The sequence below is a fragment of the Paramormyrops kingsleyae genome, chromosome 9 (assembly GCF_048594095.1).
Source record: "Paramormyrops kingsleyae isolate MSU_618 chromosome 9, PKINGS_0.4, whole genome shotgun sequence".
Taxonomy (NCBI): domain Eukaryota; kingdom Metazoa; phylum Chordata; class Actinopteri; order Osteoglossiformes; family Mormyridae; genus Paramormyrops; species Paramormyrops kingsleyae.
The window spans coordinates 13,170,924-13,195,848 of NC_132805.1; the positions used below are offsets into that span (position 1 = coordinate 13,170,924).

General features: G+C 42.3%; 1 protein-coding gene across 1 annotated transcript in view; it reads left to right on the forward strand.

Annotated features, from left to right (window-relative positions):
- The window catches only part of LOC111839440 (cell adhesion molecule CEACAM8-like), a 52,376-nt gene that overhangs the window by 6,532 nt on the left and 20,919 nt on the right, over nt 1-24,925 (forward strand). Inside the window, exons 2-3 of the mRNA XM_072715891.1 lie at nt 9,504-9,821; nt 22,109-22,384. Coding sequence (XP_072571992.1) covers nt 9,504-9,821; nt 22,109-22,384 — 594 coding nt within the window. The remainder of the gene's footprint in view (nt 1-9,503; nt 9,822-22,108; nt 22,385-24,925) is intronic.

Sequence of the window (24,925 nt, forward strand, 5' to 3'; positions counted from 1 at the left end):
GACATGGAAGCAGATTATCTGTTTTGTTTTTTTCTTTTTTTTTTTTCCTCTCTCTCCCTCTCTCTCTTTCCCCCTTCTTCTCCTTTGTTTCCCCAACTCCCTCTCCTTCTTTTGAGGAAGTAAATAAAAATAAAAAATAAATAAATAAATACAAATAAAGTAGTCCTCCGCAGAGGGGGGGTGGAGGAGGGAATATTTAAAAAAAAAAAAAAATTAAAAAAAAAAAAGGTTACCTGGTACATTGGGCGGAGCTTAAAGCTTAAAGCTACCCCATCTGTGACGTCATAAGCAGGAGGGGGCATATCCTTTGTTCTGATTGGTCGAGGGTTATGGCCAATAGTATCATACATGCTTATGCCACATGTTGCCGACAGAGGGACGTATGGTTTGGGGAGATAAGGGTTGCTGTTGCCGTTAAACTTTAATAGAATAAAAATACATTACATGTATTTTATTAATGTGTTATTTTTAATTACGTTTTAAGGAATAATAAAACATATAGCAGGATGAACGTAAGCTAGCGCATACACGTCCAGAGGGGGTTCCGTCCGTGCGCAGTGGACACAAGCGCCCGGCGTATTTTAAAAGAAGAAAGCACCAAAATGTTTTAAACAAGAAAAACTTTGGTGTTATTTTTAAAAGAAAGAAAGAAAAAGCAGGCGTAATTTAAACAAGTACAAACATGCCCTGAACAAAACACTGCCAGAAGAGCAAATGCCGAGTTTTAAGCAAGCACAAATATTTCAGCCCAAGTTTTTAAAAGTAGTGCATACACGTTGTTTTTTTAAAGGAAATGCACGTAAGCTCATATTTAACCGAAATGTTTAAACAATTTAAAGAATACTCCGTATTTTAAGCACAAATGACACAAGTCCCAAACTTTTAACTAGGGACACCATATTTAAGTAGAGGCATACCCAAGTGAAACAAGAGAAAATGCGAAACATGCACAACTATTTAGCCCAAGTTTTTAAAAACGAGAAAAAGCCATAATCAGTTTAACAGTTTATTTCAATGTAAAATAGAAAAAGTATTTCACCAAATGTGAAGATCCATCGATAGCGGCACTGGGTTCTGTCAGTGTAGCAAGGCGGTCATTATTCTGCAACGGAGCGAATAATGCTGCCGGCCTGTTCAAAACTTGCATGTCAAATGATTGCCCTGTGGGGCAGCACTTGGCGCACTCACGCAGACACACATTTCAAAATGGCGGCAACAAACGGAGCGTCCTGTTATTTCAAACAAACCATAACGCTTAAGTAATGAAGTACTTTTCTACCAATGTGAATAATAAAGCGCCCTAAGCATTTTGACAACAAGAATCAAGGAATAACGCAGACAATCCTTGCTAAAATGAGCATACAGCATTACCCGAGAAGTGGGGTGGCTATTTGCATATGCCCCAGCATGCCGCACTGTCGTAATGTATTCATGTGTTTTAACATAAGGTGGCGCCGAAGAGCCTAGGCAATAAGTTTTAGGGGTGAATTCATGTGTTTTAACATAAGGTGGCATGGAAGAGCCAAGCGCTGACGTACCCCAAGCTATTAAACATTTGTCGTAATGCCATAAACCGCGACGCCCCTCGATTGCAAGAAGAACGCTACCATACTGACAGAATGCACATTAACTCTATTTGTTAATCTGACCTATTTGTAAACAGTATAAAATAATCTATTTCTAATTTAAATAAAAGTTGGACTCTAACAACACAAGTCCCGACTGTTTAGCAACATTTAGCTAATTTCATCAACGGACGGCTAATCACAAGAAATAAACATCTTAAAAGATGTATTTAGTTGTATTTTGCTATCAGGGTTTAGAGTTTAACTTCAGGTCTGTGAAAGTATAGGACCGCAATGTGTATGCAGACCCAAAACATGCTAATTACTTAGGCGTTCACGCAACTTATCACGAAAAACCAGGCAGAAATAGACTTGTTTTTTTTTTTTTTTTTTTTTTAAAAAAAGATATTAACTGTTTTTGTTAACGTTTAAAGGTATAAAAAACTTTTAGACAATAAGTTTTAGGGCTGAATTCATGTGTTTTAACAAAATGTGGCACCGATGACACTGTCGTACTGAAAATAGCTGCATTCTAGTAATGTTTTAAACTAGAAATAATTCTCTTTAACGTAAATGTACTGTTTTAATACACTGTTTGATATAATGTATGTGAATAGACTAGACAATAAGTTTTAGGGCTTAACTCATGTGTTTTAGAAAAATGTGGCTCTGATGATCCAAGCGCTGTCTGGCCTGTTTGCAAATGTCCCAACATGCACGAGAAACTTTTGCTTCAAGATTCGATATGGAAGTTAGCCGACAAAGTTTTGCAGATTTCATAAACCAAGACTGCAAGAATCGTGTTCGATCCAGCGATGGGCCCCTCTGCCTAACCCAACATGGACGCCTCGCAAGCGAGACAGCGGAAGCAGCATATACTGTACTATGGGTAACTGATCCCCAGCATCTCAAATCTGACAATTTGATAAGTTTTTGAACAAACTGCTGGCGTTTTTTCTAACGGTGATGACATGGGCACAGTGCGAGCTGGCGCGACATGGTTAGCATTGGACACGGGGTAACATTCTCGCAACATGATTATGGCAGAGTGTACAGGCCTCGTCCCACTGTCTTGGTCGGTCGGTCGGTCGGTGCGTGGGTGTTTGCCCGGACAAACACTGTTGTATTTAATTGCTGTAGAAGCTAGTGAACGGCATGTATCAACATACAACAAAAGCATTTTAAAAACTTTGATAGAATTCTTATTTTAAAAGAACTATAAAATGTGTTATAAAGCATTTGACCAATGATAATTAATAAAGAATTCAAGCATATTATCCCACACGCGCGCGGACTATAGCAACAGAAGTGTGTTTTTCTTATAGCCCAGGTCACCAACGGCCAATAATTTCAAATATTGTTTTTATTATTTAAAAGAAGGTGGACATTATTATTTAATTACATTTAATAGGAACTAGTAAGCTGCATTTAGAATTATTTGCTAGGCAGATGTACCATACTGATAGCCTGTCCTATAGCCTACATTGTAGCGATAATGACACCATTGTGACCATTAGCTGCCTGGCATATCAAAACAATTGAAACAATGCTAGACCATATAATTTCACCCTAAAACATACTGGCTACACTTCTACTGACATAAAATAGCGCATTTGCTTAAAATAACAAACACAGCTATTGTTTTTACCATTTAAAAACGCAATACCCTCTTTCATCTCTAGCTAGAAAAGATTGACGAGCCCCAGAGCACGGTTAAAATTACGCTGCCAAAAGTTTTATTATCCTTAACCCCCTGGGGCCTGAGGCCTTTTTTCCACTTTCGAGGTAGTCTGACATGCCTTGACATTTTAAAATATTTCACCTACCTAAAAAACATTTATCCCAAAGTGATACATTTGCTTTTATTCAGCACAAACTCAGCACCAATAATCTGAGACCTCTTAGAATGTTATTATTCTATTTTTTGTTAAAATCAACTTTAAACATATACTTTTCAAAAACCTATTTTCAGACATGCTGAGAAATTGTAAAAAATCACATTATAGACATTTCTAGGTAAGACTTTTGAGCTCTGAAGCTTATAGACACAGGGGTTGGCTACACATAGGTGAAAGTGACATTCAGAAATTTTATATGGTTTGATTACTAAAGTGTTAGAACTTTGGAGTGACACTCTTTTTCTCAAAGTCAGTGGTCTTCACAATGAATATTGATGAGATAGGTGTCCTCACACCTGTAGTAGTTTGCATACTGTCAATGGCCCATCAGTCTGGAATGTCACTGCACCCCACACCCATTACTTTGGAAAGGCAGTTTGAAACGCAAGAAAAGTAGCAACAATAAAATCCCTTTCACAGTTCATTGATAGATGGAATGAAAAATGAAAAACTGTGACTATATAAATATAGAAAGCGATAAATATGATGCAGTGACTATTATTGACGCTCTGGGGACGAGGGCATCATCGACCGCGTATCTTTCTCGTGTATTTCAGTTTATATCTCGCTGAAATCATTATGTAGAATCATGAAAAAAACACTGACTAAATCCGTTATCTGTCTTCTTTTCAAAACTTCCATTGTCAGAAGTATTAAAGTTTTTTAAATTAGGTTAAATAGGCAAAAAAGCAAATCGTGTCACCTTTCTTTGTTTTACTTGCGTCGGGAGCGTGTAGTATCGCTCTCAGCGGAAGATCGCTATTCACGTTCTAAATACGCTGCGTTTGAATCGGCGACCACGTGATTGCAGGCACACAGGCTTAGCCCACTGAGCTATGAACACAGGTATGAGCTTCGCTGCTGAAAGTGGCAACACTGGCGCAAAGCTTCAGCGGCAGAGACGTATCCGTGTGCTATATTGTAGCCGATCAGTGTAAACACTACCCAGACATGTGCTCTTGTTTATTTCGGTCACAATGGGCGTATTCACATATTTCTTCACCCAATACTAACTGTCGGATTATCATGTTATTATCATGCGAATAGCGCGATTTGCAAGTGGGTGGGTGATCAGAGCCGCTTCGAGACGCAGACGCTTAAGTCAGTCACTCTTGTTCTTTCTATTCGTATCACGAAGCTGTAAAAATATATTTAGTTTCTACCTATATATATTTGAAAAGTAGACCGTCCAAAGTTTCTGAGGGTATTTTTAAAATGTGTATATGACAAAAACTCGAGGAGTTATTTTAACGGTCTCGCGAGAATTCTGTCAGATCCCGCCGGCGGGATCGCCGGTCCCAGGGGGTTAAAACGCATTTAAACCAGTACATTAATAAACACCTGTAATGTATTTTATTCTTTTAAAGACTAATGACCCCCGTTTTGCTGGCATGTACTGTACCGTATATGCTATGGCTACGGGCGGCCATGTTGCTTCATCACGCGTCCCCCCGAAAACATCGCTCACGACATAAAAGAGGGCTTGCGGCCATTCGTCGCCTGACATATCTAAACATGTTGGCTGTGTTTTTACTGACATAAAATAGCACATTTGCTTAAAATGACATGTTAACAAACAACTATTTTTTTTTTTCTATTTAAAACCGCCAGACCCTCTTTCGTCTCTAGCTATACAAAAGATCGATGCGCCCAGAGCACCGTTGCAAGCACGCTGATAAATGCTATTACCCTTAAAACGCATTTTAAATGATTTGTTAATAAACACCTGTAATGTATTTTATTCTTTTAAAGATTATTGACCCCGCTTTGGTGCCATATGGTTTTACCTTGTAGGCTGTAGGACAGGCTATCAGTATGGTACATCTGCCTAGCAAATAATTCTAAATGCAGCTTACTAGTTCCTATTAAATGTAATTAAATACATGCCCGCGGTGCCGGCTGCACCGCCTGTTGCCTCTTTAGAGGCCCTGACTCCAGTCCCCGAGGAGGTCCTGGACAATTGGACCCCCGCTCCTTTCTCCTCGGAAGAGGAGGAGCTTGAATGGGACCCCTCGGGGACCTCCCTCATGACTCCTTCACCCTTGCCTCAGCGAGGCCAACACCCCCCAGGACCCCGCCTTTCTGTGTCCCGTAAGGGGAGGGGACACAAGCGTCGGGTCCCGCCCGCCCTGCCCCCTGACTCGCCCGTGCGTCCCCTAGCCGTCGCTCGGGGGCTGCCTACGGGTCCTCCGGCTCTGGGTCGGCAGTCCCCTCCGGGCCCCCCCCGGTGCCTCAGTGCCGGTCCTCGGTCCCGCCTCTGACTCCGTGTCGGCCGCCTCCAGGCCCCCCTGCTGCGGCGGGGCGTCGGACGGCGCCTTCCCCGGCTGCCCCTTCACCTGCCGCGGCTTCCCCCCCTTGCCTGCGCCGGTGGTCCCTCCTGCTCCCTCCATGTCCCCTGCGTCTCTCCCTCGTCCCGTTCCCTTGGCCCCGGTGTGGTTCCCTCCTGCTCCCTCCTCCCTCTCGCCTGCGGCCCCTCCGGCCGCTGCCCGTCACCCGTCTGGGTTCCCTCAGGTTCCCCTGTCTGTTCCTCGTCCCTTCGTCCTGCCTGTTCCTGATCCTTCTCCTCCTGTCGTTCCTCCGTTCACTCCTGGCCCTTTTGTTCCGCCTTTCTCCCCTTCTCCTGGGTCTCCTTTTCTGGTTTGTCTGTTGGCGTTTCCTGTTCTTTGTCAGGTTTTGTCTTTCTTCTGGTCCCTGTTCCTGTTCAGTGTTTCCGTTCTGTTTCCGGTTCCCCGTTGATGTCTTGCCTTTTGTCTTCCAGGTCCAGTTCCCTCCTCTCGTCCGTCGCCTTCCCTCGGGCACGCCTGGAGTGCGTGCCTTTGGGGGGGGTTCTGTCACGTCCAGCTCCATCCGATCCTCATGTGTGCCACGCCCACCTCGTTACCTCCTGTTTCTGCCTGATTGTTCTCACCTGTTGCTCGTTACCCTCAGCTTGTCTTGTGTATTTAGTCTATGTCTCGGTTAGTTTCCCAAGTTCTATCATTGATGTTGTCCTGCGTAGTGCCTGATCCTGTCCTGTCTGCCCGTCTGTGATCATTAAAACCACGCTTATTGGACTACCTGGCTCAGCTTGCCTGCTTCTCTGCTCGCATACACCACGTAACGTAGCACCTTCCTTTTTGAAATCGGACTAAGATTAAGAAAGTTATGATGCTTGACAACCTAACATCCTAAAAACGGGTCACAAATCAATTTGTTGATTTCTATTGTTTTACATAGGTACTTAATGACCGTAATTAGCCTAAATAGGCGATAGGAAATTGCTTGTAACTTTCTTATTATTTGTCCCATTGTGATTGTAAGACCTTTCCAATGATACCAATCATTTTAATATTGACCCACTTAGATTTTTTTTGTCACATAACTACTTTTAAAAATAACACCAAAGTTTTTCTTGTTTAAAACATTTTGGTGCTTTCTTCTTTTAAAATACGCCGGGCGCTTGTGTCCACTGCGCACGGACGGAACCCCCGCTGGACGTGTATGCGCTAGCTTACGTTCATCCTGCTATATGTTTTATTATTCCTTAAAACGTAATTAAAAATAACACATTAATAAAATACATGTAATGTATTTTTATTCTATTAAAGTTTAACAGCAACCCTTATCTCTCCAAACCATAAGTCCCCCTATCGGCAACACATGGCATAAGCATGTATGATACCATTGGCCATAACCCTCGACCAATCAGAACAAAGGATACGCCCCCTCCCACTTATGACATCACAGATGGTGGGAGCTTTAAGCTCCGCCCAATGTACCAGGTAACCTTTTTTCCCGTTATAGCCGAACAGAACTACAGCTAAAAGCAGCTCTTGGGACCAAATTGTTTGTCTATTATAAGCGAAATTCCGTTATATGCGAGTCCGCTATATCTGATGCTTTTTCTGCATGTTCTTAAAGGCGCACGGCCGGGACTAGCAGACCTTGTCCGTTATAGACGATATTCCGTTATAAGCAAGTCCACTATAATGGGATTTTACTGTAATTATTTTAGACTTAATTGGAATGCTAAGACGTGATTTTATAGGCTTTATTATATTGATTACGTAGCAATCTCAGCTCTGTTTTCCATATTATGGAAGTATCACGCAGAGGATTACTTCCGAAAAGATGGTTTTTATTCTCTGCTTTCTCGTCTTGCTTTTATTCACAGCACTGACTACAGGGTTCCATTTATTTTATATACGTTTATACAAGACTCATTCTCTCGCTAACTCAAACAAAATCAAGTAATTTTGGTACACTTTACAGATTAACAAAATAATTCAATCAGATAATATAAAATATTATGTCATATGAAGACACGTAATTCAACAGATTCCATAACATGAGTAGTAAGATCACGGAATTTCGTCTGACAGAACAATCTTTTGGGAATCTGTTCCCACACGTCGGACGTTCTTTGAGACAATGCTTACCTAAGCGAGACAGTTATCCTGGTCCGGAGCAGACTTGTTCACTCACCTCTGTTACCATGGTAGCTCAGCGGGGATTCATTTAAGAGAAGTTGATGGAACGGAATTTCCACTTAAATGAGCCAGACTTGTCCCTTAATCCTGCTTCGTGGAATACCCCCCAGGTGAAGCTAATAAACTAAAACATGAAACTCAAACTAGAAACAGAATCTAACAATGAGGAAAACTGACAGGTATAAACACAATCAAGGGCACAAGGGCAAAAACAAATGAAAAGACAGGGACTAGCAAACTGATACAGTTGAAACACAAGGGAACAAACTCTACAAAAACAGAGGAGGCAGGATTCCAAGATAAGACAGAGGGGATCACAGGCAGCCGCATGCTCAATGCATTGAACCATTCAGCCAACAGGAAGCAGGGGAAAACACAAAGACTGACAACACGAGGGACGGGATGACCAGCAACACCTGCTGGCAAAACGGAGAAGGGACACAGTGTGGAACAACAGGAGCTGACCCTGACAATACCTTGTCGTGACAACATCTAAGCTGCTGTTCACCCTGGGCAAGATGCAAGTACCTCACATGACAATCACCTACATACACACACAATAATACACCAACTTGCCTGACTACATGTCATTGGCCTGTTAGTGGAAACCAGAAAAGCTGGAGCCTTCCAAACGTGGAGGTGGGATGCAATGGTGGTAATTAATCACTCATAATTTATGCAATATAATGATTAGTTTTACTATATCCATCCATCTTCTGTAACTACTTGTCTCATTCAGAGTCACGGGGGGTCTGGAGACAGGGAACAACCCAGGGTGGGGCACCAAACCCATAACTGGCCACAGTCACAAACCATTGCACACCTATGGGTAATTTGGGGGGACCTGAGTACCTGGAGGAAACCCTACGACGACGCTCGCACCAAGCCTTTTATATGTTTATCACAACTTTCTCTTGAAGATGACTGTTTTTGTATTTCAATATTTTTGTACTGTATAATGTGCTTTAACTTCCACACAGGAATTCCAAAACCATATATATATGGTGAATAAATATTCAGTCAAGTGGTGTTTGAAATCAAACTAAATAATTTTTTTGGGGGATGGGGCATCCATCAAGGACAAATGTAAGGTCTTGTAACTCCTTTATGTTAAGTGAACCAAATAAAAAGCACCATGTTTCCTCAAATTACAGACTAATTATGGCTATGATTATAATATATGAGCATTTAGGAAACATGCCTTCATCATTTTGTAATGTACATCACTCAGAGGCAAAAAAAAATGGGGTAGCGATCCACTGTGACACTGATACAGAATTACCTTGATTATTGAAGTAAAAGGTGACTATACCAAACACTAATGTGTTGGGGATGATTACTTATGCAAGCAGCTTTTTCAGTTGTCTTTCTGTTGACTTTGAAAATGTACAAAAACTTGCTGTGAGAGGCTATGTGTTTGCAATAGAAATACAAACAGGAAGAATTTGTGTATGTATAATTTGTAATTCAGGCATATCTGTTCATTTTAAAGGGGTGTTCAACCGTTTTGCAAGACACTCTATGTCTGAATATTTCCTTCTTCTATAATGTGTGTTTATTTCATTTCGCAGCTTGCAGAAGTTTGCAGGTGACCATTGCGCTGAAGCCTGATGTAGGAACCGTGGGCGACTCAGTGCAGTTTTTAGTCTCTACAGACCCACATAATGGTTTTTTGTTTATATCATGGACTGTGAATGGCTCCACTATACTTACCTTTGATGGAACCAACATCATAACAGCCCCTGTCTATAACGAGAGAATCAACTTTGATATCACAACTGGATCACTGGAGCTGAAGAATCTCACTCTGCATGATAGCGGGACCTATCAGCTACAAATTGTAGCTTCAGGAGAACCTCAAGTCCAAGAAGTCATCCTCAACGTGTTGGGTGAGTTGCAACATAAACTGAATAATATAAAATTCCTTAAGTGATTTTTAATGTTTTACAGGTATGTTATGTATTATTTTAATGATGACTTGCATGGTGATCTTTGGTGAACTGCAGTAATTGCTTAAACAAATCAAATTAGCAATTACATACCAATAACTAGGAACTACAGGGAACTGTTGAAAGCAAGGGCATAACTTTGGTGGGGGGGGGGGGGTTGAGGTCTCCATCTGTTTAGGGGGAGACATAATTATTTGGGGGGGGGGCCTGGCGTTGTATTGGTTAGTTTTGATTATCGGTGGGGTTATTCCCCCCTGAAACCAGCATGCCCAGCAGAAACCCCACATACATGTAACTTTAGTGGAGACTTGAACTCAGGTCCTAGCAGTGTGAGACAACAGTGCTAACCACTGCACCACGACACCCATGTGCAACGTCACTGAAACAAACAAGTACAACCAGTAATAAATCATTAAAACCGGAAGACATTTTTTTCCTAATATATTTATTTCATATATTTCAGTGCCACACTTTACAACATATTTATTAATGCACACATTTCTTATTACCTTTTATTACTGGCATACTTCACAATATATTTATTTGTGTACCCTTTTATTTATTTAATAAAGTCAAAATAATCCCTCCATTCATATGGCCTCATCTCATGAACACAGTAAATACGACCCCATTTCAATGGACCATAAAACACATGCAACAACAAAAGCAATAACAGAGGCCAAATGAAACATGGCCGTATTTTACACATGCAACACCAATCTGAACACTGAACAGCTTTAACGCAAACTCTGACAAATTACCAGTTTTGCCCTACTTTTACACTATAAGGTCTGTCGTGCTTTTTGATGGATCTGAAGCAAAAACCCATACAGCAGCCTCTTCTGTTGCCGTGTCTCTGTTTGAGACTAAGAATAGCAAACAAAGATTAGCACAATATGTACTTAAACACATAAAGAACATATTAGACAGGGGATGTTCATAGATACTTCATTAGCACATGCATACACTATAACTCAGTACGTTTTCATGCACAGTAAGAAATTTGAATTACTGTGTTAATCTAATTAAAACCAGACTTTTAAAGTACATGTAAACATGTTAGTCGACTGAAATTGCACTAAATTGAATTTCTCAAAGTCTGACTAAGACACCCAGAGAATGCGATTGAGAGTCGATTTGCTCCTGCAAATTGTAGTACTTCAAGAAGGTACCAAAAGTATGGTATTACAAATTGTTGCTATTCCATTGCCATAAAAACTGTTACCACTGCTGAATGACAGCACAAGGCAAGGCGGGGTCTTTTGTACTGAATTTGAAAAACCGCTGTAGTAGGACTGGATGACATGCAATAGTAATACCGACATCACATGTTGCATATCCTTACATCACTAGTCAGCTAGATTAAGATCAGGCTTTTTCTTACCTTCAATTTGGTACAAATATTATAGCGCAGGGAGTCTAAGTCTTGCAAAAACATTTTTACTCTGTCATAGGAAAAAAGAAACCTAGCAAGTTTTGCAATTTTATTGATTATTCTTTTTCAAGATTATCTAGTATGTTTAAAATCAGTTTAAAGTTAACCTCCACTGATTCTGCATGAGCGCTACATGCATTCTCTGAGAAAATCATAATCATTTTCATTCTTGCTATTTCAGTCAGTCCTTAAATGGGTTTATGAGAAGACTCCTTTTGTTTCATAAATACCCCAATATTTATTACAACAAAATCACATTGCAGTATTTGAAAAATTTCCAGTATTGTGCTGGTAAATTACACAAAATACTTGTTAAAAACTCTTGTTGTATCTCTTCTCCTGACCAGATTTTATTTGTCCATGCATCCATTGTTATTAATTTTATAATTTTTTTAGTCTGTGACATTATAGGACAAAATCCCAATACTAACAAGCTGAAAGGAATCATTTTCCACCTATTGTAGGGCAGTCAAACATACTTTGGTCAATAAATTGATTCCCCTCCCATGCAGGTACAGTTAGGCCCAGAAATATTTGGACAGTGACACAAGTATTGCTCAGGAACTCAAAAAGGCCTGGACGCCCACGGAAGACAACAGTGGTGGATGATCACAGGATCCTTTCCATGGTGAAGAGAAACCCCTTCACAACATCCACCCAGTGTTGGGCAAGCTATTTGTAAAGTGTCGTGAGCTATCAGTTACTCAACAATAAATTAAGCTTCACTACACAAAAGCTACCACCCATAGAAATATAGCAAGCTAAGTTACACAAATATGGCAAAAGTAGCTTACTACATCAGAAGCTACTTCATGTTGTACCAACCTAATACCAGATCAGTGCAAAATGACAGTCAGATACACTGGTTAAGACATTTATTAAAGAACAACCCATGATTTAACAGTGTAGAGATTGCGTTATGTGAAGCATCGAGACAAATAAAAGCTTACTTCTGGGAATAAAACAAAAAAAAGTTATTGGCCTACTACTAGGTAAACCAGTACTCTAGAAAACAACCTATTTAGTACCTAATGAACGCTACTGTTTAGTGTTAGATGGGCAAGACATGGCTATAGGTTTAAATCAATTTAAATTTTCTAGGGAAAAGAAAAACCATATTATCAGCCATCTTATTTCCTCAGGGCATCCCTTAATGAGAAAACTTCTTCAGACCCCAATTAAACAAGTCGGTTGAAGTTACAAATGAACTTTGTGTTGAAGAACCGTGTTAAACTGTGTTTACGGATGACATGCAACACCATGATTAATAAGGACTGGGACAATAGCAAATGAACTGGTCCAAACTGAAATGAGAATCAAAGTCCTGAATTACATGTTTTAGTTTTGGCGTGATGGGATGGAAGGGGAGGGGCGAGGGGGAGAGGGGTAATGGTGCATGGGTGGGCTCTTATTGTTCTAACAAGTGTTTGTTTACATGGCACAAGAGAAGCTTTTCAAAAGTGGCATCAGAAAGGCGGTTTCTCTTTGGTTTGAAAATATCCTTTCCTACGCTAAAGTCTTTCACAGGCTGCACTTGCTGGGACCCCTGTGTTGTACAGTATCTATACTTTTTAATAACTAAGGTGGATGCATCATCAATTTGCTAAAGCTGGATTCATTTTCATTACTTTTAAGTGTTTTTTAATTATTAATTAGTAAAAACCCAGGACAGAATTTGGGCAAAGTCTATAAGTAAATAAATACTGTAGCGCGGAGGTACTGGCAGGCAGTGCGGCATGTTGGACTGATGCCAGCTTGTAAATATAGTTCTCAGTAATCGCTTGGGTCATTATAAATGTGCTGTGTGTTATGTCATGTATAATCGTTAATGTTTATTGTTGTACGTAGTGTGCGTGTATGTGTGCGTGCGCCCACCATATGTGTGAGGAGTAAACGGGGCGACGTGCACAGTGGGCAGTGCGAGTGTGTGGGTTGCAGTAATACGGGTGTAATAAACCCCATCTGGTGATTAAACCACAAACTATCTCTGCTGTTTAATTGTTGCGAGAATGGTTCGGCGGCCCATTAGTTCAATACTTTATTGTAAACATTAAACTGTGTGTGTGTGTGCGTGCGCAAGTGAGCCTATTTGCTTGCCTGGCGGCGCTGAGTCACGTGAGCACCATCTCTCACACAAACAGCCGAAGTGCATTCAGGACAGAAATTGAAACTGAAGTATCGATCTCACGACGCTGCCATACGCATGCGTGTTTCGATAGACAGGCAGTAGAAGTAGAGTAGAAGGTCGCGCATGAACATGCTTTATTTCTGTCTGATTGTTGCGTTTCAAAATCATACTGCAGAGGAAACCTCTGCTTTTCTCAGACATGTCCTGGAAATTGTAGCTTTTGTGGACGCTACGTCGTTACTTGATCAAAAAAATAACGTAACTACTGGAAAGTTATTTGATTCAGAAATCAGCAACGCTACAGGCAAGCTACTAGAAAATGTAGTTAAACTAATAGCTTTGCTACATGTAGCGGCGCTACCGCCCATCACTGCATCCACCCAAGTGAAGAACACTCTCCAGGAAGTAGGTGTATCAATATCTAAGTCTACCATAAGGAGAAGACTTAATGAGAGCAAATACAGAGGGTTTACAGTACCACAAATTACAAACCATTAATCAGCCTCAAAAATAGAAAGGCCAGATTAGACTTTGCCAAAAAACATCTAAAGAAGCCAACCCAGTTCTGGAACAGCATTCTGTGGACAAATTAAACTAAGATCAACCTGTACCAGAATGATGGGAAGAAGAAACTATGGAGGAGGCTTGGAATGGCTCATGAACCAAAGCACACCACATCCTCTATAAAACATGGTGCCGGCAATGTGATGGCATGGGCATGAATGGCTTCCAGTGGCACTAGTGTTTATTGATGATGTGACAGAAGACAGAAGCAGCCAGATGAATTATGCAGTGTATATGGATATACTTTCTGCTCAGATTCAGCCAAATGCAGCAAAGTTGATTGGACGGCACTTCACAGTACAGATGGACAATGACCCAAAACATACTGTGAAAGCAACCCAGGGGTTATTTAAGGCAAAGAAGTGGAATATTCTGCAATGGCCGAGAATATTCACAAGATCTCAACCCGATCAAGCATGCATTTCACTTGCTTAAGATAAAACTTAAGGCAGAAAGACCTACAAAGAAGCAACAACTGAAAACAGCTGCAGTAAAGGCCTGGCAAAGCATCACAAAGGAGCAAACCTGGAGTTTTATTTATGGTAATGTTAATTTATCCAATGACTTTTGAGCCCCTGAAATGAGGACACTTTGTAGAAAAATGGTTGCAATTCCTAAACGTTTCATAGGATATTATTGTTCAACCCCTTGAAGTAAATATGAAAGTCTGCACTTCAATTGCATCTCAGTTGTTTCATTTCAAATCCAATGTGGTGGCATGAAAATTGTGTCACTGACCAAATATTTCTGGGCCTAACTGTATACTGGGATAAGGACATTAGTCTGATTAAATGGTGTAAGCGTAATTGAGCTATAACTGTAGCTCAAGTTAGCTGTGCATGTAAACGTATTGACTGCTATATAGGTAACGCTAGCCACAAACTTGAAAGAGTAGAAGACTCCCTTTCATATCTGTGAATGTAAGATGAGGTATATATAGTAAAACCTTGGAACTTGAATGCTTCTTAACTTGACCAACTCGGACATCGAACGGGTCTGTTGATTTTTTTTAGACTTGTACCTCAACCGAAATCTTGGAACTTGAACGCTCTTGCAAAAACTTTTATGGCATAACAGACCTGCTAAAACTGCAATGGATTGACACGCATTTCTGATGGGCTGAAACGAAGGCAAACTGAGCAACTGGGATGCTGATGCCCATGAATCGCTCTCAGTCTCGCAGAACCTCTCCACTGAGATCGATGCGCAAAAGCTGTGTTCAGTGTGAATTTTTTGTGATATACGTGTGTGTACATTTAGTAATACAGTAATAATGGCCCTTAAGAAAGTGAGCAGTGATAGCAGCAAACCAAAGAGGAAAGTAGTGAGAGTGACTGTAGAAGTTGAATTTATAGCGAGATTTGAATGGAGTTCGGGATTGTCATTCATTTCATGTTTATTGCTTTTGTATGTGTCCTTTTTCATGTGTGTCACGTCCTGATCGTGGCGCTCCTCCTGTGTGCCAGGCCCCCTCATTAACAATCGTGTGGAATCCCCATGTTACCAGCTGTGTCTAGTCTTGTTGAATTGAGTTCCTGTATTTAACCCTCTGGGGTATAGGGGTAGGGAACACACTTTCACTGACTAGGGCATGATCGCACATTTCTTTAAATATCATAAACTTAATTCATGGCAAATAAATTATTTCTTAATACAGTGGTACCTCAGTACTCAAACTCATTAGAACTAGAATTTCTTAAAAGTCGAACCAACCAGTTTGAAAAAAAATGACCTAAAACTCGATCTGAATCTCAGAAGTCGAAACGTGTACTCCGACCTAAGATAACTTGTACAGTACGTGCGGGGAAATGAGTCACGAGGCACGTCTCTCAGCGAAAACGAAGGGTAACGCTTCAGTCTCAGCTTCGCATTCGCTGTGATAGCATCGTTTGTAGGTGATAGTGCTTTTTTTATTGATAATATCAGGTAATCCACTGTACTTTATATCATTATGGTAGCCATTGCTCACCAAAAAGTTACGCAATAGTTGTACAAATGTTACAACCTAAAAATTTGCGATTTACGAACAAATTAATGAATACAGAGTAATAATGAAAATAATAAATGGACCGCATGGCATAGTCTAGTGTTGGCGCAATGTTGGGGCATGGTTTGGGGTAGTGTTGGGGTACATTCTTTATCGTTTGGGAAGCCATTAAGAAAAAAATGTTACGCGCAGCCTTGATAAATGTGCTTAAATGTGTTAGTATGTGATCTTCTTGTTTTATCCTGTTCATTTTGTGTTTAAATGCTAAATGCATATTTAGGTGTCATTTTTTGGGGCTGGGAACCAATTCATTGGTTTTCCATTATGTCTTATGGGGAAAATTTGATCGATTTCTGAGGTACCACTGTATTTGTTTTGGCATTACACTCATCTTAATTTTAATGAATATTGTAAATATGTCAGATTTATGTTAAGTTTGTAATTTGACATCAAAGTATAGACATTGCAAAATGCAGTTTGGAACACTTGCAAAAACATTATAAAAGTACATAGTAAGCAATGGTGGCATTTTGTTTTGATCCCAGATATCTCATCACCAAAGTCTTGGGTACATGAAGATGACTAAATGGTATAGTTGCAGCATTTATTTGGATAAATTAATCTTGCACCTCACACTGTTTTGTGAATACTATTGTGCCATTTCTGCAAACTGCGACTCACAATATGTCTCAGCTGCTCATTCCCCTCTTGCAGACTGATGCTTTTCTGTACCTCAATACGTCAATATGTTTTCGGATCTGTCCTTGATTATCTATGTTCAGGAAAGACATATTCAAAACCATCGCGCAGGCCCTCAACATAGTTCTACCTCCTCTAATCCTCTAACAGACCTGTTAGGCATTCCAACAGCCGATTCCAGGACCACCTCAATATCTGTAACATCCTTCACTACCTTACTGTCTAGGCACCTCAACCTTTTAAATGGAGACATGCTAACCCTTCCAACATATGATGGATGTATACAAGAAGTTGGGGTTCTTCAGGGATAGAGTAGAAACTGTATTCAAAGAGATAATTAAATCATACATGACAAAGATAAGCTGTTTACGGTGGCAATTAAGGGTTAGAAGCACATCGAACATCGATTCTGGTGGCGGTTTACAGTGCTTGAAGGGAAAAAAAGCCAGGGGAGTGAAAAATAGCTCTCCTAAGTTGGCCTAGGGGAGCTGTTTTTTTTCACTGATGGCCTAAATCATTGAATTCGTGATATTTTCAGCTGGGAAAATGGAGGTTGAAAAATGGGATCGGGCTGGGGCCCCGCGGGCAATGAATTGAATATGATTATGACATGCAACTGTCCAAATACAGCCGATTTACGTATCTAATATAAGGTGTGTAAACGGATAAATAAGCTTGAATTACCTCCACGACCATTTCCTTTCCATTCTCCCTCTCGATCCGCGGCGCTATGCCTCGGGCTTCCACACACCACTTCAAAAATGTTGCATACATAATCTTGTTTCCCCGGCACTCGTTCTTCGCCATTGTTATCTGTGCTGCCTAGCGATACATGAAACCCGGTTTCTCATTGGTCAATTGTGTATTCATAATGGCGATAGACCAATCGTTGTACAGTAGCTGTTACAATTTCACTGAATATTAATGAATTGGGTTGCGTGAGGAGGGGAATTCCCGATCGTCTTCACGGAAACACCGAGATGCGCGATTTTTAAATGTTTTATTTTTTGGCGTGCGTGATTTTTCACTCTCCTAAATGGCAATTTAGGCGCTAGATGGCGCGCGAGAGCGATTGAGGGCCTCTCCCTTCAAGCAATGCTACTTCTTCATCCACTGACATTGATATGTAAACCGAAAACAAAATGGCAGACGAGAGTCCTCATGGTAGATAATATGGACACATCCCAACAGCTAGAAATTCAATATCCAGGCTACAGAAGCATTCCTTTACAGTAACATGTCCATCACTTACATCACTTTTCAATTGTAAATGATGTAATCCCATGTCCTTTATTCTTACTCCTCAGTGAATTGTTCCTGTCCGCCGGCAATATCCTGAAACCAGGCAATCTAGCTATGTAGTGGTCATGTAACCACGTTTCCGTAAAGCACAAAATGCTGCACTCACAATATTCTCTCTGGGTGCTTCTAGTTCATCCATTTATTCTCTAGAGATCATACCTTTCCCATGATGATATAAGGAATGGATGGTTTGTATTTTCCCCTCTTACCCCTGCATTTAGCTCCAGTCCTCAGTTCTCAGTTTCCTAAGGATTTCAGGTGTGTTTTGGTACCATCGTCAGTTTGCAGAGCGCTGTTAGTTGGTGGTGTTTATAAACAATACCTTTTCTATGGAATGTGTAACTCTGCATGGAAAAAATCAGAAAAACAACATCTCATCACAAAAGGACCCATGGTAGTCTTCACTAAACAAGACACAAAACACAAATAGACAAAAATAAGATACAGCGACATAGTAAAAAAGTAAACAAAATGCACAAGCTGCTGCAACTACCTTCTTGATTCCCATTTACATTGTCACGATCCAAAATGGAAGCAGGTGACGGAACCCGTGAATATAGACAAAAGGGCTTTATTGCTGGGATGACACACTAAAAGACACATGTAACGTTAATGACTGGACTGGGGAAACGAATGTAAATGCGGACTAAATACACTGGACTAATGACAATGATTAGAAACAGCTGTTAAACACTGGGAATCCACATGAGGTTAACGAGGGGGGCGTGGCACAGGAGGATCAGCACGATCGGGGCGTGACAGGACCCCGTCCCCAAAAGGTGCGCACTCCGGGCGCGCCTAAGGGGAGCGAAGCAACGGGGACACAACAGCACCTGGAAAACAAAAAGCAGAACATCAATGGGGCACAGGGAACAAGACAGACACGCAGAACAGACACAGAGACAGCAACTCAGACAACCACCGACAAACCATGGGAAAAGCAAACAGGCACAGGGGCAACAACACAAGAGACACAGGGGGAACACCAACGGGAGGAACAAAGGGCCCAGGAGCAAATGAGGGAGAAACAGGAGGACAAGGAGCAGACACAGGGGACACAAAGGGACTGAAAGGCACAGAGGGACAGGGAGCAAACACAGGGGGCACAAAGGCAGGGGGCAAGGAGGCAAAGGGCGGGGGGAAACAGGGAGCCGGAGGGAACCCCGGCAGGTGAGGGGCGGAAGCCGCAGGGGCCACAGGTGACCGCGCGAAGGGAGCAGGAGGGAAGGCCGAAGGTGAGGAGGAGGAAGACTAAGGGACCAATGGAGGAGGCAAGGAGGAAGGCGAAGGGGAGGAAGGAGCAGCAGCCGCGGCAGGCGAAGGTGCAGCAGCCTCCGGCGAAGGCGTAGGCGACCGACGAGTCGGAAACAGGGGACCCGCAGTCGATCGACGAGGCGTCGGAGGCGGGACCATAGCCAGCCGACGAGGCGCCAGTGGCGACCGCCGAGCTGAAGCCAGGGGAACCGCAGGCGACCGCCGAGCCGCAGCCAGGGGAACCGCAGGGTGGGCAGGACCCGGCGCAGGTGTCCCCTCGGACCCGGCGCAGGTGTCCCCTCCCCTTCCGGGAGACTGAGAGGTGGGGACCTGGCCAGGGTCTGTCACACTGGGGTCACAGTGGAGGAGTCATGGGGGAAGTCACTGGAGTAGTCACGGCGGAAGTCACTGGAGTAGTCATTGGGGAGGTCACTGGGGAAATCAGGGCAATCCCCGAGGGATCCCACTCAAGCTCCCTCTCCAACTCCACTATGGAGGGAGGAGCGTCGGTGCAGCAGTCTGGGACCTCCTTGGGGACAGGGGCCTCGGGCGGCGGTGTCTCGGGTGCAGCAGGGGTCTCGGGGGCGAAAGCAGGAACCTTGGGGGCGAAAGCAGGAACCACAGGTACCATGGGGGCCTGAGCAGGGGGTTGCGCCTCAGGTGCGGGCACGGTATCCCCTGCTGGGGAGGCCTGCTCCGCTCTCAAGCAGAGCAGCCTCTTCAGGGTCTCCTCTGCCCTTTCTAGCTGCTGGGATGGGGATGCTGGGGTGACTGCAGCAAACTCCTCCCGCAGCTGCTCCAGGAGCATGGCAGCCCCTGGGGAGTCTCTTACTGCGGGCTCCCCAACCACCCGCCAGTACAGTCCCTGGAGGGTGAAAAACCTTTGAGCAGTCTCCAGGCAGGGCCACTGCACCACTGGCACCGGAACCACGGGGGACGCTGCAGTCACAGGAACCATGGGGGGCGCTGCAGCCACTGGAACCACGGGGGGCGCTGCCCGCTTCTGAAACCGCGAAACCCGCGAGGTAGCGTCCTTAATGGACCTGGCCCCTTTAAGGGCCAGGCGCGTCCCGGTGAAGGGATAAGCAGCTGACGTGGGCAGCAAAACGGTGGGCGGACGGTCAGCAGGCGTACGCTCTGGCGAAACGCCGGTGACATCACCCGCGAACACCGCCGGGTGGAGAATCGGGAGGGGATTCTCCCAACGCGCAGCAGGGCAAGCGGCGGAAACAGAGACGGCCCCGATGAAGAGCATGTCTGGTGTGTCCTCTGGTTTGTTCCCCCGTCTCCTTCTCCTGCGCGCTGGCGCTGCGAGGTCAGACACCTTGGGAGCCGGCTTCAGTTGCCGGTCAGCATCCGGCCAGTACAGGCTGGGGTTGCAGAATGCATAGTTCACCAGGATCATCCTCGGAACCCCGGGTAGGTCCTCCCCCAGCTGGTGCGCCGGCGAAGTGCCTGGTCTGTGTTTAGGGAGTCCGGTCATTCTGTCACGATCCAAAACGGAAGCAGGTGACGGAAGCCGTGAATATAGACAAAAGGGCTTTATTGCTGGGACAACACACTCAAAGACACGTAATGTTAATGACCGGACTGGGGAAACGCGGACTAAATACACTGGACTAATGACAACGATTAGAAACAGTTGTTAAACACTGGGAATCTACATGAGGTTAACGGGGGGGCGTGGCACAGGAGGATCAGCACGATCGGGGCGTGACATACATTTAGTCTGATGGTCTAACCAGGGATGTTCTATGGAGCTAAATGTACAACATGCATGTAGTCTGCAGGGCATTAAGCAAGTTGAAAATTATAAGAAAATGACAATGAAAATACCATGGTTCATGTGTGGGTATTGAACCATGGGGGTGTACCAAATGGTTGGACAATATACTGAGTGTACACTAGTAAACACTGGATTTATTTTAATATAACATCTGAAAAATTAAAAGATAGGTGTGTGAGGTTCATATCAAAGCAAACAAACATGTCTTATATAGGGCATGTCAAACCAGATGGGGGTCCCGGGGCAATAATATGTATAGATATTTTTGTCTGCTTTTCAGGTTGTTGATGCGACATATTTTCCAACACGCGCTCTCTGTCCGCTGGTGAGAGTGTGCTCGCCTGTGTGTTTGCGCACATCGGGGAGAAATTGCGCCACGCGCGACACAGAGAGCAGAGGAGAATTGTAAACGCGCAACCATGTTGAGACAAAAATGACAAGCTGTTGTATAAATAAGATAAATAACATAAGGCTATTTAGTTTGTTTAATAAAAGAACAATATATAGACCTGTTCTATAGGAAAGGTAACCTTCAATGATTTCTGTTGTGATCTGGTGCTATATAGGAAATAAAATTAAATAAAATTAACTTGACCTTCAAGGGGGGGCGGGAGGTGCCGTTGGGGGGGTGGGGCACCTCCCTAATGTAATGGTAGGGGAAACACTGTGTCTTGGGAAGAATTAGGACTGGGCCTGGGATTGAGCAGCTAAAATGAAAGCAGAGGCTCATCACACGACCACACTTATTACTCTGTGCTGAACCACATCTGTGCTCCTGTGGAACCGGCCATGAATTTCATTTTAAATTTTAATTTTTTTCGGAATTTCATGGGGATGTAATTGTCTTTCAGGCAGAGGAAGTTAGAGAAGCAGGTAGGGGGAGCTGGAGACTTAGCTTTGAAAATACAGCTCCAGGAAAAAATAGTGTTTCAAAGTGTTTAGTATGAGGAAAAAAGATATTTACAAATCCGAATTAAATTTTTTTTTATGTTTTTATTTTACATAATGATGATTTTTTTTTTCATCTGGCATCACTACTAATTTTCTTCTATCTTTGTGTTTAAACCTACAGAACCAGTGTCTGATGTCATAATACAAGCCAATGCCACTGAGCTAGTGGAGTTCAATGACTCTGTCAGCCTGACATGCTCCGCCTCTGGTTCCTCTCCCACGTTCCATTGGCTCAACGGCAGCTCTGACATCATAGTCAGTGAACGAGTTCATCTGACTGCTGACAATCGCACTCTCACCATTAGTTCTGTTTTGAGATTCGATCGGGAGCCAATATACTGCAGTGTGACCAATATCGTCAGTAATACCAGACAGGCTATAAGCATTAACATAAACTGTGAGTTTGTTCAATTTCCTTTCAGTCTGACTGCTTGAAATAGGATTTCTTCACTGACAGAGAAGTTGCATGATCTGTTTGAATAAATCAGAAATATCTGCAATCATGTGAAAAAGAAAGTACACCCTCTTACCAGGCCCGGTTCTAGACTGCATTCAATGGGGGGGCAGTAAGAGATGTTGGTGGGTCGCCAACGTCTAGTGTTATACTTGTATGTTTAAGCTATAAATTGGTCTTTTTATGTTTTTTTTAAACCAAAGCTAAAGTAAATTAATTAAATTAATTAATATTTTTAAATCCACTAATGCATAATCTTAGTATTTTGACCCCACACCCATAATATTCTCAGTGTTTTTTATTTAGTTTCTTTTTAAAAAAAAATTCTCCCTATTTTCATTTTCTCTCATGTAACATTGTGCATCGGAAGGGTGTTAGTACACGTGACAAAGTGGAGAAAGAACTCTCACATGTGATAGATGAAACTTCAATCACAATAGCAGTTACATAGGGATGATGGAGCTGAGGAAAAGCTTCTTTAACTCTTGGAGGTGTTTGCAAATGGTCTGCAACAGCAGAGGTGAACTTCTTTTCTAACATGACTGTTGCAACACAAATTTCATTAGAAAGGCTGTCGCTGCAGGCAGTACCTGCCAGCTTAACAAGACAGCATCCAGAAAAGAGGAAGATTGAGGGAAAAAGCAATTCATTGCCATTATCAGATCAAGACTGCCTCTGGAGAACCAGGTCTCCATGTCTACAATGGCTCTGTCCAGAATGTTGAGAAGAGCTCTCTTCAGAGCCTGGCTAGGACTCTCAGAGGTTTTGGTGTTAACTACAGGGCATAAAACTTATTGTTCTTTTTCTTTTAGTTGCGAGACCAGGGGTGTCTATCTCAAAATTAGTCAGTGAGTCATCATCTCTCATCTTCCTGTAGAGGTGCACTGACTACTTCACCAGCAAGGCAAAGGTCAATGTGGTGACTTGTCCACCGAATCTCCAGCAGGCATTTAAGGGAGGGGACTTGGTATTTTTATGACACGTAATGACGATGGAACAAGGAGTGTAGTGATCTTGATAGCTCAAAAAATGGAAGCTCTGCCTCCATTGCATGAACCATTGGTAAGTGAAGCTGGTGATTATAGCAGTGGATATAGGGAATATATTTACCTACCTTTTGTTGCAACAAGGCCTGGACCCCAGCCCTGATCCCAGTCATAAGTGAGGCCCCATGTTTATAATTGAAATAGTTTCCACATTGCATTGGTCTCTAGTTGATTCACTTTTAATGCCAAACCCTGTATGATCTGCATTATTGTATTTCTTTTTGATCTTCTTTAATACTTAAGTGGCTATAGTGTCAATTACTTCATTCTGAATGTTTTTGAATGTGTGTTTTGCATTTTGAGTAATACTCTTTGCAATTTCAAGGCTTAACGTGACTTAATGTACGAAAACAGCAACCAAAAATCACCAAATTTCTCACAGACATATCTGGTCATAAGGACTTCACCAGACAAAAAATCAAGTGTGACGCTAGAGTGACAGCACTGACAGTTCACTTCATCCAAAGCCAATGGCACCGATGGAATTCAATGATCTGTTACTACAAAACTGATACCAGCCAGAAATCAATCTTATTTGTGAGGTGAATTTAGCTCTCAAATACTTAATATACTGAAAAGCTCTAATGGAGAATGAAAAACTTAAATCTTTTATTATCATTGCTAAGTGTTACACTAATGATACACAGAAAAAACCCACAAGAAATGGTACGGATTGACGCAGTAACTGACTACTCTCGAAACAGTATGTTGTACAGTATAATGCAATTTAAAAAAACAAATTACAAAGGGTCTATTCCAAATAATTTAAAATTAACTGAAATATAGAACCATACCTACCTAGGAACGCACAAACTTCTTAAGTCCTACATCTTATATAGTACAACAACATTCGCCCCTTCTGGCTACTAAATAACTTCTTATCCAACACGTTAGTTTCCTGGGGGAAACTACATTGCTACATTAGCTACTTCCTATGCAGTTCAACAATAACTAAACAAGGATGGCGTTTGGATGGATGTCGATTTGGGTGCCAACTGGAGCTTGGCACAAGTCCAGGGGGTTTCCTACACAGAGGTTCCTGTAGTCAGAAGAGTGCATCTGCAAATAATAATTAAAAAAACTAAATATGTGCATTTATTAATTATTGTATTTTTTTAATGCTTTCTTTTTTCTTATACTGGGTGTCACTGGAGAGGAAAAAGCTTAAGATAAGATGAAGTCCATATTCCTAGCATTTCAGTTATGATTTTTTGTCAGGTAAAAGTCTTTATGAACAGATATGTCTGTCAGTAATTTGGTGATTTTTGGTTGCTGTTTTGGTACATTAATCTACATTAAGCTTTTTCTCGTGAAGCGTTTTATAATGTCCCTATTTGGCGTTTGCAAAGCTAAAGCTCCGCCTGTGTAGAATGTTTGGCGTTAGTGGGGCAGGCGGAGCATTTGGTGAGGCATTGCCCCCCCCCCCCCGCCATGCCCC